A 12,671-nucleotide genomic window follows, 5' to 3' on the forward strand; every position below is an offset into this window, starting at 1 on the left:
GGGGTAGGTATCTTCTCCCAGGTAACAAGCGACAGGACAGAAGGAAACAGCCTCAGGTTGTGCCAGGGGAAATTCAAATTGCTTATTACGATAGCATTGGAACAGGCTGCCCAGGGAAGTGCTGAGTCTCCATCCTTTGAGGTATTTAAGATACGTGTAGATGTTGCATTTAGAGACCTGGTTTAGTGATGGACTTGGCAGTTAATAGTTGGACTCTATATTAAGGTTTTTTTTCCAGCCTAAATAATTTCATGATTCTATGAAATGTTTCTGCCTTTATCTCTGTGTAGGCTCTGGGCTGTATCCTGTACTTGCTGTGCTTTAGGCAACATCCATTCGAAGATGGAGCGAAGCTTCGCATAGTGAATGGGAAATATGTCTTCCCACAAAATGACACCCGCTATTCTGTGTTTCATGATCTCATTCGTAAGTTTACAGTCTTATTTAATTTGATATCTTTATGCATAGATCTCATTATTGACAATGTTGTGTTATTGATACTTAAATGTTATTGACCTTTTATAGTGAAAAAGGTTAACTTCAACAACCTCATGTTCTATTAAAAATTTTAATCCATTATCTATAAATCTGGGAATTGTAAGTGAAACTTTTGGTTGTTTTAGTGCTGTGGCTTGTCTTGATTAGGATCTGAATTAGTCCGTAGGAGCAACTAGTGTTTTGATATAGTTTCCTTGAATTTGCTTTAGAACTATTTTCTTTAAATTTCAAATAGATAACTGGAAAATTTAATTACAGTGCCAGAAATATGTCTCCAGCTCCAACAGTATTGGATATAAAGTTACTTTTGAGGTTGTTCATTGACTGATCCTAAAGTATATTGTTAGAAATACTCTGAGTCCTAAACTGTTGGAAGAAGGGTTCGCCGGAGTCAAGAAGACGCTCAATATGAGTTATGCATCTTGCTCAACTTTATTAGTTTCTAGCACTACTTATATAGAACTGATACACATGCATATTCGTAAAGCAGAAATATAATTGGTTAGTAGTCTCTAAACGTGCGCGGTTCTCACACCCCTAATTATCATGACTAAAATAAGCATTCTATCCATGTAGGTAATTGTGTTGCTGTGCTTCAGCCTTGTAGTTTGTTACTCCCTATTTTCCCATACTGGTCCCCATCTTTCTTGGCCCTGCACCTGCTTTCCCAGCAGCTGTAGCTTGTTACAGCCATGGCCTGTTGGCACAACATAATTTAGTCTCAGGATTCAAGAACAGCTCAAGGCTACCTTTCTTGTTGTCTTCAGCACAGCAACTTCAGTACAATTCTGATTACAGGCCTATTCTAATACCAGGCCTGGATTGTGCAGATCTTCAGAGATTCTAAGGCCACGCTTCTGCAGCCATTCTTCTACACTAAATGATGTTTTTTCATGGATACCTGTTATGGCAATGATACTTTGATATAGATGTAGCAGTTCCTCCACTCTGTTCATGTGTTTGATTGCTTATTGCACTGGAGCGCATTGAAGAAATAATTATGTATGGGAGAAAAGTTCTGAAGGGTTTCTGTTACATTGTCTGAATCTCCTTTTTTAGGATCCACTTTAAAGGTGAACCCAGAGGAGAGACTGTCAATCACTGAACTTGTGAATCAACTGCAGGAGATTGCAGCAGCTAGGAATGTGAATCCTAAATCCCCCATCACAGAGGTAAAGATGCCTTATAAGGAGTATTATTGATTAGGCCTCCTTTCTCTCCTTTCTTATCTAGTGAGTGTGAGTTTAGTAACATGTCAGAGCAGATCCCCTGTTCCTTAGTCTTCTGTAAACTTCACACTCATTTGTTTTGGAATTCAACTGTGAATTGATCTGTATCACTTGTAGGATCTTTGAAAATATGCCTTTTAAAGCACAGAGCTTGCATGACATCAAAGGAAACTAGTTGTTCTTACTTCTTGTTGAAAAACTTCTCATATACTGGGTCATTCTTTGATGTGCAAGTTCTGTGTGACACGCTGCATTCAATCATAATGAACTTGCACAGAAAAATCTAGTATATGAAGACCATGCCTATAGGAACTCGAAACCCACTTAGGTGTCTTCTGTTCGATATTTAATTTGCACAACACTGCAAGTTAATCAGTTAGTGTTTCTTAACTTCCTGGTTTCTGCTGAGGTTCAGCTTGCTTGTTCTCACCAAGAAGTAGTAAATTACAAAGCATAAGAAGTTGGCTGAATTGGCCAGAAAATACTCACAGTGAATATTAATGTTCTCAGCTCCTGGAACAGAATGGAGGCTATGGAAACAATGCTCAGCCTCGGACATCAGTGACCTCCATTTCACAGAGCTCCAAGCCTGCAGGACAGCTCAACAACATGTACAATGCAGGTGAGTGCAGTAAAAGACATCATCTTTGTAAATGTGTATCTTCTATGTGAAAAAAAAAATTTGAGGATTTTAGACATTTTGCACAAGTACTAGCTATTTTGCATTTATATCATTGTTTCTAACCTTGTTTTAATTTTTTTGCAGGGTTTGGTTGTACATAGATACATGCATATCTGAATTTCTCAATTTCATTGCTGGGCAAGTTAAAATCTGGTTTCCTATGTAAAATTGAAACTAAAATGCATTGTCAACCTGTAGATGTGGGAGAGTTGAAATAAGTGAGCTAAAACTTGAGGGGGGTGGTGGATACAATAAGCAATAATGTTCTTAAGAACAAAAGCTATAGAGAAAGTAGTCTTCAGGTTATGACAAACCAACAAAAATGGCTTATTTTAAATCCAAAACTTCCAGTTCAGTGAGGCGGTGATACTTGTAAGTGTCTTGTTTAAAGAGAATTTGAGAGTTTACATTTCTCTTTAAAAAAATAAATCTTATTGCTGTGTCTTAACTGAAACCATGTTACTTTGTGGCAGAAGTTACTGAAATCACTACATATCCTGAGTTTGTGCACAATATTGGTTCTTCGGTGTAAGAAAATGACAGTTGTCTTTGTTTTCCAATAAATGCTACTTAACATCAGATAGGTTAAAACTTAAAGATAGTAGCCATTCTGTGGCTTTTGGTATAACTGTATGCTAAAACAGGCTTGGTGTCTAACAGTCGAGGTAGTCCAGTAAAGAAACAGAAGCAGTTGTAGGGATTTTGGTTATGGACCACAGTAGTTCATTAATGCTAAGTAGTCATGGACCTGACATGTATTTCTTCGAGCCTGCAGAAAGCCTGTATAAGGAAAAAATTACTCTGTAAGCATCGAGGATCTACCCCTCTCTTCTCCTCTCTCCCCTGCCAAAAAGATTTGTGACCCCTTGCAATAGTTTGAAGTTCATCCGATAGAGTGATCAAAGACTCAAGCTATTGAGGCTGTGAGACATGAGCCTTTAGGAAGTGACAAAACTAAAAGGGAAAAAGCAACAGCCTAAACTCAGTTTGTTGGCTATCGAGTCAGTACTTTCTGTACATAGCTGGTACTGCTTTGAGCCCAGCTAATTATGGGAGGATTGTGCAGGGAGGACTTCAGAAGATGGTTGCACCGTAGGACATCAGCGGTGAGAAGGTGTGGTTTCATCTAAGAAAACTGTAAAATGGTAGTTTGAGTAGCAGTAATAAATTGAGTCAACCAAAACATGTCTCTAGAAAGACAATTGAAGGCTGATATACCTATTCTGGAAAAACAGGTATTCTACACTTCATTTAGGTGAAAATACCTGCACTTCATTTAAAATAAAAAAAGAAAATTAGAAGCTTGATAAGCTTATTTGCATCTGATTTTTTCTTAAAAGGCAATTTCTGCACGCATCTTAATATATATTAATGTAGAACATTTCAGTTAAGTAAAAGATACTGAGGGAATATTTCATACTGTATTCAACTTTCCTTCCAGCTTGATATTTTTTTCTTGATACTCCTTGTGCTGAATTGCCAATGAGACAAAGGATATTAATGTTCCAGGGAAACTTAAAATTGGTTAATATTTGTTGCAGTAATGTTATCGGTGTATCAGTTCCTGTGGAAGAATCCAGCTTCCTAATAGGATTATAGTCAAAAGACTGTCTGGCCATCTGTTTTGTGCAAGAATAAGTACTGTTGTATACAGTCATATTAATAGGGATGTTATGCTGGGGTGCTGTGCTAGCTGGGATGTTGTGCTTCAGAAGTAAACTTAATTATACCAGCTGCTTTTGAAGTCCTGCATTAAATCATTAAACTGCGTCAGCTGGGGGTGCCTGAGTGCATTTGCTAATAATAAGCTGCACTTTAAGAGACTAATGCTAAAAAAAATACAGTATTTTGCTTCACTGGCAATATGAAATAAATGCTTGACTTTAAGAAATTATTTACTTTGTTTTCTTTTAAATGCAGACAGTTTATTAAAAATGTGTTAGTAGTTTGCTGGTACCTCCTGACCACAGGAGGTATTGTTTTTTGCATAGGTCATAATGAAGGCGAGCTTCAGAACTGTGAGCCTTACAGCAAGGCATAGGCTGTATGTGCATTCACTTCCAGCTTTGTAGGCAACTTGCTTTAGTATGGAGCCCGTTCCAGGATATGACTTAAAGTACAATTATTTTTATTCAACTACTCTAGGCCTGACCGTTGCGGAATGTGACCAGACTTATGGAGGGTTCTTTGATATTCTGAGGGGTGGAACAGAGCGATTTTTCACTAATATTAAGGATACATCTTCTAAAGTTATCCAGTCTGTGGCCAAGTGAGTAAAAAACCAAAAACCAAGTTCTGCTGGTAAGATTTCTAAATGAAGGGTCAGGAGCTTACTCCAGAAGTGATAAGATTCAGCATACTTTTCCAAGTATGAGCTCTAGTAGCTAGCCCAAAGATACTATGAATTATATTAATACAAAAGTTACTATAGCAGTCATATACTAGAAATGAGAATGGGTGCAAAAGCCTGTCCATTAGTACTAATTTCCCTGCTGTATTTTAGATACTGAAAGCTGGGGAGAGATACGAGCAGGTGGGGCTGGAGCAGGGTGGAGAGGTGTGGAACAGGACTATCATGATTCAAAATGAATGAATTGAATTAATAGATAGGGCCTCCATAAATAAGAGAGGAAATAAGAAAGATGGAGTGGTGAAAGGTACAAATAAAGGGAATGGAGGTGAGAAGAAAAACTGCGGGGAAATACTGTGTGAGCTCTTTTGGTTAGTTTTCAGGTCAAATCCTGTGCCCTCAAGGCAGAGGATCTGCACTGTATTGCATAGAACAATACTCTCCTGTTTTGATGTATGTGTACTCGCATACCTAGTGTGTGATTATTTTTTTCTAATCAGACTTGCAGTCCCATTCCAAATGTTCTAGTACCTCTGTATGATCAATATTGATCAATATGTATGATTTATAAATTTTTAATAATAAAATTTTACGCAGTGTAAAACATTTTTCTTCATTCTAGGAAGAGCAGGTAAGTCACTACTGAATACCTCCTAAGGAATACTGAACCTTATCCATCACTGTAGTATTTGTGGCCCTTTAATTGGGATACTGCACTATGGTTTCTGAAATCTATTGCTTGCATTGTGTTTTTCTGTGACTGAATATAATTTGTTCATAATGCTGCTCTAAAATGTTTGTAATGGTCATATAAGTTAGACCTGTAGATCTTGCACCTCTGTAGCAACTTCAAGTGCATTTTTAGGGGTTTGCTCTTACACTTAAGTCTGTTTAAATTTCCTATGCTTGGCTTAGAAAGGCCAGGTCCTGTATTTTTTTTAAAGGCTGTGCAGCTTTGGTTTGTCCTTAAGCTTTCTACAGAAGCAACTGGCACAGTAGCATCAAACTTTTCACTCTGTGGAAACCACACTAAACCACACTGACTCAAGAGAAAACAGGGAGGTGTACAAGGGGAGTGAACTTTTGCATGATGAAAAATGGTGACTTGTTAACAGCTTAGCAGAACTGTAGGAATTCCATGTATGAAGTAACATGATGAGCTACAACTTTTAAGCAACTACTCTCCATTTTATTTCTTTGACTGTGCTGTCTTGCAGGCTTCTGTTCTTTACCTTCTTGTACCTGCTACCTTCTGTGGAACTGGTCTTCAGTCCTACTTCTGTTCCTTTTGTGGTATCTTGTTAAATGAAATTTACTGTGTGGTAAAACATGGAAATATTCTGCAGATTCCTTGCCTTTGACAGCTCTACTATTTATAAACTCAAAGGTACTTAAATTCTTTGTCTTAAATTCTGCCGGTTTTGCTTAGATTTGAGGCTCACAGTGGAGAAATTACTTTTCATCCTTTGGGACAGATAACATTTAAATTCTTCTCTACCTTTGACAGTTGTAAGCCCTGCTCTCCCATGCCTGTGTTCCTCTTTTAGTTCTTACTCTGATACTGTATTTTGATTGTGCACTATATGCTTCTGAAGTATTCCTATACTTCACATTCTTGTGCTCTTGTCTTCACATGACTTTCTGGATTATTGTGCCTCCATCAGTCAGTTACGTGTGAAGAAGTTCCTCTTCCCACTCTTGCAAGCGGTTACTTCCTTAAAGGACACTGGAAGTTTAATTACTTTTTTAAATTTAATCTTGTGCCATTTTCCCCATACTTTCATAGTGGTGGATTAGGACTGTCTAAAATTGACTTTTTAATATGGAATGGTTTACTTTGTGCCTGTACCTTATTTTTATTTCTCTTGCCTAACAGGGGTGTGTGGGTTTTTGGTCTGTGTGGTTTCCTTTGGTTCTGTAGTAGGTGTAGCGTGCAAAGAATAAAATGGTAACTGTACATCCAGATGCATCTGCAGAGATCATGTGGCAGCTTCTGAAGTATGGGACAGTGACTATTTGCTGTCTGAAAAGATGCGGTTCAGTTCACATGCTCTTCTCTGCAATTGTTTGCTTAGATTATAGTAACTGCCCCAAATAAGTCTTGCGTCTGTCTTGAAGTTTCTACTATGCTACTTCTGAATTTCTAGTTGGTGTTCTGCAGCTTAACTATATGCTTGGCATTTGAGTTAGAATCGTTTTTGGCAAAGATGGGAAAGTATGATTGAGATGGAACTTGAGTCTCTAGAGTCCTGCACAGAGCCCTGTAGCAGGATCAGGTATGCCTTAAATTTGTATGGAACGTAAGGAACTGCTAGAATCCTCTATGCTGCTTCAAACTTTCTGGCGTGACTGTTTCCTTTGTGGTAGCGGTTGAGCCTCTGTCAGGAATGCAAGTACTGTTGGAGACAGTTCGTGTCTTGCGGAACTTATCAAATATTAGTCAAAGAAAAGCTCATTATTTTTACATCTTGTTTGTATTAATTAGTCATGTGGATATTCGCTAGAACTGACCAGGTTTTGGTTTGTACCTCTTAATGGCTTGAGAGTATTGTAATATCCGAATTTGATCAAAGAACCACAGGGCTTTTCCAGCTGATGGGGAAAATAGCACTTCCATGGGCTGTGATGGATTGACAGAGGATTGTCAGTGTGTGTTAAGTCCCAAGATTCATCATGAAGAGATCAGTCCCTCACCAGATGTTTTGGATTAAGCTGATTAAATAAGGGTTTGTATTCAAGTGACTTGTGCACATCATCTCTGACAGGGTATGTGAAACTCAGATTTTTGTTTAATTGGAGGACCCTCTGTCTTCATACAACTGCCTTTTTGTATTCTTGTGTTATCTGAGTAAATTTAGTTGTTTGGTTGGGGAGTGAAAGAAAAGGAGGGAACACACCAAGTACATAATTACGCTAATAAGAACCAGTTACTTCACTACTTAATTTCCAGATAATACTTAATCAATACCGAAAGAGAAACTGTCCACTTGTAATTTGCCAATATTCTTCAGTGGCTCTTTGTTCTGTAATTTTCATTCCTTGATAAGTCCGTTTTGTATTTTGAATCTTAACTGTATTTAACAGTTCACTGAAATGGCAAAACATGAATTAATGTAAGCAATACTTAATGATATATATTTAATGTAATAGTTAAGGTAGCCTCAGGTCTTTAGCATTTAACATTCACCATGCTGCTGAGAGTCCCACCACTGGGCTTGTGCATTCTTAAATTATTTATGCTTTAACCAATCCAAGTGTTAATGCTTTTGTTCACATCTACAATAGGACATAGCTTTTTCTGTTATAGTCATCCTCTGCCTTTGCAAACTTGTGCTGTGGCTACAGCCGATACCATCAGGGATGTGAGAATATTTCTTTACTGTTGTACTCTTGACTGCCTTTCCAAAATTCTTCAACCAACACGAGAAGCAGACATTCTCTTCCTTGTCATGCATTTTCCCCGCCACACTTAAGCACTTCTTGTGTTGGAGTCATCTCATTAGGCAGGCTCCCTGTTTCCTACTTACTGTTGCTTTTCTGAGTTGTGGAGTTACTTCCTTTACCTGCGGACAGACTTCTTACTGAATCCAAACTACAGTGGAAGAGTTAGTATTGTGTAGTTGCTACAAAAATTTTTTTTTCTTCTCCTCCATAGCTGCCTTTATCTTAATTCAAATTTTGGTCTCTTGTTTATTCTAATAAGTAATGAAGTCTGAAAACTGAAACATATGTCACAGGCTACTAGAAACAGGAGAGTGAATGAGGGCTGTCTTGATTGTCCCCAAGGCCACCTCACTTGCAGGTGTCACAACCTCTGTTGCAGATTCAGGTCAGGCAGAAGCAGTTTATAGCTACATGAGAGAGAACACAGAGCAACAGAGGTTCTGCCCTCCTTTGATACCAACTGACCTAAAGGGAAGTACTAGGGTGTATACACGCTTTGACCAGATATACCCTGCTCTTTGGAGGAGCGTGATACTGGCACAGGAGTGTCTCTATGCAAGGGAACTTGGTTCCAGCAGATGTACCTGTGTATGGCTGACAACTCAGTCTGCAGCCTCAACATACCTCTGTTCAGCTTATCCATCTCTTGCTTGTGATGCTGCTGTGCCCTTAACCAGCTTTTAGCTTAGTGATACCTGCATCCACATGGGTTACAGATGCCCTGCCAAAAAACGTATCTAAATGTTTTAAGTATCCAATCTTCACTGGTATCGAAAGCAGCATGCAAAACTTATGATCAGTCTTGTTTTGGTGTGTGAGAACAGTCTCCTTCACTGAAGAGTCTATGATCTAGTAATCTAGGGAACAATTAGCTCTTTTATTGCTAGCTTCCTTTGCTCCTAAGGTGACTTTCTTTCTGATTTGATGCTGCATTAATGTTTTGTTTCATGCATCTGTGTGGCACTAAGTAGTTGAATGATTAATTCAGTTTTATGAAGCAAAATCAAGTGGGAACAGATTTATGTGAATTTCAATGCTATGTTTCTTCCTGGCTTTTAGAAAATAAGCTGTTAAAATGGTGGTATTTAGCTAATGAATAGATGTTTTTCTACTCTTATGAGTGTAGAGATGTCTGGAGGAAGATTTTTTGGTGTTAAGAGCATTATTTAACTGAAGATAACTGTGTGCTCACATTGTAGCTGTGCTGGTTAGTTTTGTCATTTATTCTTTCCCATCTGCAGCTGTTAGTAATACAAGGTAACTATATGCTGTTGTAGAATTTTGTGGTGCATGCTAATTAGTTTATTTTGTGAATTGTTAATTTTAACTTAATTGTTCTTAATTTGCTGGAATGGTCTTTTGTTTACTATTAGTTGTGGTCTTTAAGTGCAGCTGTTCTCTGGCAAGGCTGATGACACCAACCATTTACACAGTGAAAAGTTTTTAACATTTAATTAAAACTTATGATTTGGTTGAGGTATTTATTCCGCAAAATGAGAATTCATATCTTGTTTGCTACATTTTCCACTAGACTTCTCACTAAAAACTTGTAGTAGCCTGATATCATCAGAAAAGTGACTAAATATTGGCATCATAACTTACTGTCCTGTCTAGCTTAATTAGAGCCTTAAAAAGCACACAGTTTTCCGTATGGATCACAAGCCAGAAACCCTCTGTGCAGTCTCTTGATTTGTTTGCGTGTTCTGCTGCTAACACCTGCCAGCAACATCACTATGTAAATTAAATGTCTGCTGTTAACAACATGAAAAGAAAGTCCTTATTCCTGATTCTTAGTTACAGGACTGTATCTTGGTGTGGGATTACTTACCAGTGTGAAGAATATCCCTTTTTTTTTCTTTCCCACCTCCCTGCCATTTAAAGCAATCTCAGTTGCCAATCTGACATGAAACACTCCACTAAAAAGAGTACCTTGTGTTCAAGTCTTAACTACTGGAATAGTTCTGAAATCTTCAGAATAAAGTACAAGGAATAGTAATTCAGGGACAATTTCATGTGTTTTAGGAGACTTGTGTTGATTTCACAGTTTAGCAGCTACGTTTTAATTAAGGCAGCACAACCATTCTAAAGCTTTTTCAGCTGTAACAGGCATACAGATTTTTTTCCTGCAGGACATCAAGCTTGAATTGGCTGTGCTCTGTTGTTGACGTCCAAAGCTGCACTTTTCGAGAAGTGTATGTATGGTGAGATCCATGCTTCTAATAATGTTGCATTTCAGTTTACACAGATGTAAAAAGCAAAGCTGAATTGAGTGGTGTTGCTAGCAAGAAGTCAGTCTCTGAAAGTGTTCTCAAGGGAATGGGTGTGAGGACTATAATTGTTTTTTTCTCTTAATAGTTCTGTACTTCTGTTTCAAGTTGCTCCTTAACCTGAGCATATAGCATCAAAGTGCTGATGGTTCTTTGTTCTCAGGCTATCGTATTAGGTGGTTCTTTACCTTGCTGTCAAAGAAAGCTGATATCATTAGAATTACCTGCATGTTTTCTTGTTTGAAGCTGGTGCATGTAAGCAACTAATGACACTTCAATCATGTGGAGGACTGTGCTCATCACTACCTCTGAACGTAAATTTCTACCTTAGTTTGCTGTTGACTGCAATAGTATTGCAACTTGAACTAGGTGATGAAGTTATGTCCTTCCAGAGATGGAAAGAATTTTGAAATAGTGTTTACTTAGCCGTTTTGTCTACCTTCTTATGCAAGACTTTTCAAGGTTGAGTATTTTTAGGTCTTTGTCTGGTGAGACTCTCAAACTTCCTTGTGGTGATACCAGTTTCCCTTGAGACCTTGGGTCATTACTACTGTTAGGAGACTGATTAAACATTTATGTGGAATGGCATAATGTCCTTGCTTTCTGAACAGATGTTCTTGCCTTATCTAAAATCCTGCTCCCAGTCTTTGTAAAATCAATCATCTTCCGATCAGTCCCTCCAGCCTCCTTCACGTATACTAGCAAACAATAAGGAGTTAAAGCATAATGTTGTTGCAATGTTTCAAAATTTGGGTGCAGTATCCTAGGTCTGTCTGCGCTTTCAAGCAGTGTCTTGAAACTTTGTAGTGATACAGAAGTATTGGTTTGATAGTGCCTCTGCGTTTCTTAAACCTGCATTATAGTGTTGTGATGACTTCTTGATATTCTGAAGATAATATGCTACTTATATTCTGTAGTGGAGGCTTGTTCTTACTTTGCCGATCAGGAGTGCAGACCTCTGATTATACTCAAGGGTATTGGCTTGTACTCTGGCTCTTCAGTCTTTTTTTCGAGTTTTTTTGCCCTGCTATATAGCATAGAATCACAGAATCATTAAGGTTGAAAAAGACCTTTGAGATCTTGAAGTCCAACCATTAATCCAGGACTGCCAAGTCCATCACTAAACCATGTCCCTGAGCACTGCATCTATGGTGTTTTCTACATGCCTCCAGGGATGGTGATTCCACCACCTCCTTGGGCAGCCTGGTCCAATGCGTCACCACCCTTTCAGTGAATAAATTTTTCGTAATATCCAGTCTTAAACCTCCCCTGGCATAACTTGAAGTAGTCTCCTCTTGTCCTGTTGCTAGTTACCTGGGGGAAGAGACCTACTCCCACCTGCCTACAGCCTCCTTTCAGGTGGTTGTAGAGAGCAGTAAGGTCCCCCCTGAGCCTCTTCTTCTCCAGACTAAACAACCTCGGTTCCCTCAGCCGCTCCCCATAAGACCTGTGCTCCAGACCCTTCACCAGCTTCGTTGCCCTTCTCTGGACATGCTCCAGCACCTCTACATCCCTCCTGCAGTGAGGGGCCCAAAACTGAGCACAGTGTTCGAGGTGTGGCCTCACCAGTCCCAAGTACAGAGGGATGATCACTCCCCTTGTCCAGCTGGCCACACTTTTTTGGATACAGGCCAGGATGCTGTTGGCTGCCTTGAGCACCTGGGCACACTGCTGGCTCATGTTCAGCCAGCTGCTAACACCCCCAGGTCTTTTCCCACCAGGCAGCTTTCCAGCCACTCTTTTCCAAGCCTTGGCATTGTGTGGGGTTGTTGTGACCCATGTGCAGGACCCAGCACTTCTTGTTGAACCTGATACAGTTGGCCGCAGCCCATTGGTCCAACCTGTCCAGATCCCTCTGCAGATCTACAGTCCTGCCCAACTTAGTGGTGTCTGCCACCTTACTGAGGATGCACTTGATCCCCTTGTCTAGATAGTCTAATAAAGATATTACAGAACTGGCCCTAGTACTGAGCCCTGGGGCACACCGCTTGTGACTGGCTGCCAGCTGGATGTACAGCCATTTACTACCACTCTTTGGGTTCTGCTGTCCAGTCAGCTTTTTATCCAGTGTAAAGCATGCCCATCTAAGCAATGGGCAGCCAGTTTCTCCAGGAGAACGCTGTGGGAGACGGTGTCAAAAGCTTTACTAAGGTCCAGGCAGACAATGTCCACAGCCTTTCCCTCATCCACTAGGCAGGTCA

The 12,671-nt window shown here is 39.4% G+C and overlaps 1 protein-coding gene across 2 annotated transcripts in view; it reads left to right on the forward strand.

Annotated features, from left to right (window-relative positions):
* GAK (cyclin G associated kinase) overlaps positions 1-12,671 on the forward strand; it is a 77,013-nt gene that overhangs the window by 24,229 nt on the left and 40,113 nt on the right. For both annotated transcript variants that reach the window (XM_080371717.1, XM_080371718.1), the window contains exons 8-11: positions 291-426; positions 1,558-1,670; positions 2,238-2,349; positions 4,555-4,678. In XM_080371717.1, the coding sequence (XP_080227843.1) occupies positions 291-426; positions 1,558-1,670; positions 2,238-2,349; positions 4,555-4,678 (485 nt within the window). The remainder of the gene's footprint in view (positions 1-290; positions 427-1,557; positions 1,671-2,237; positions 2,350-4,554; positions 4,679-12,671) is intronic.

Source organism: Falco punctatus, assembly GCF_963210335.1.
Source record: "Falco punctatus genome assembly, chromosome: Z".
NCBI lineage: Eukaryota > Metazoa > Chordata > Aves > Falconiformes > Falconidae > Falco > Falco punctatus.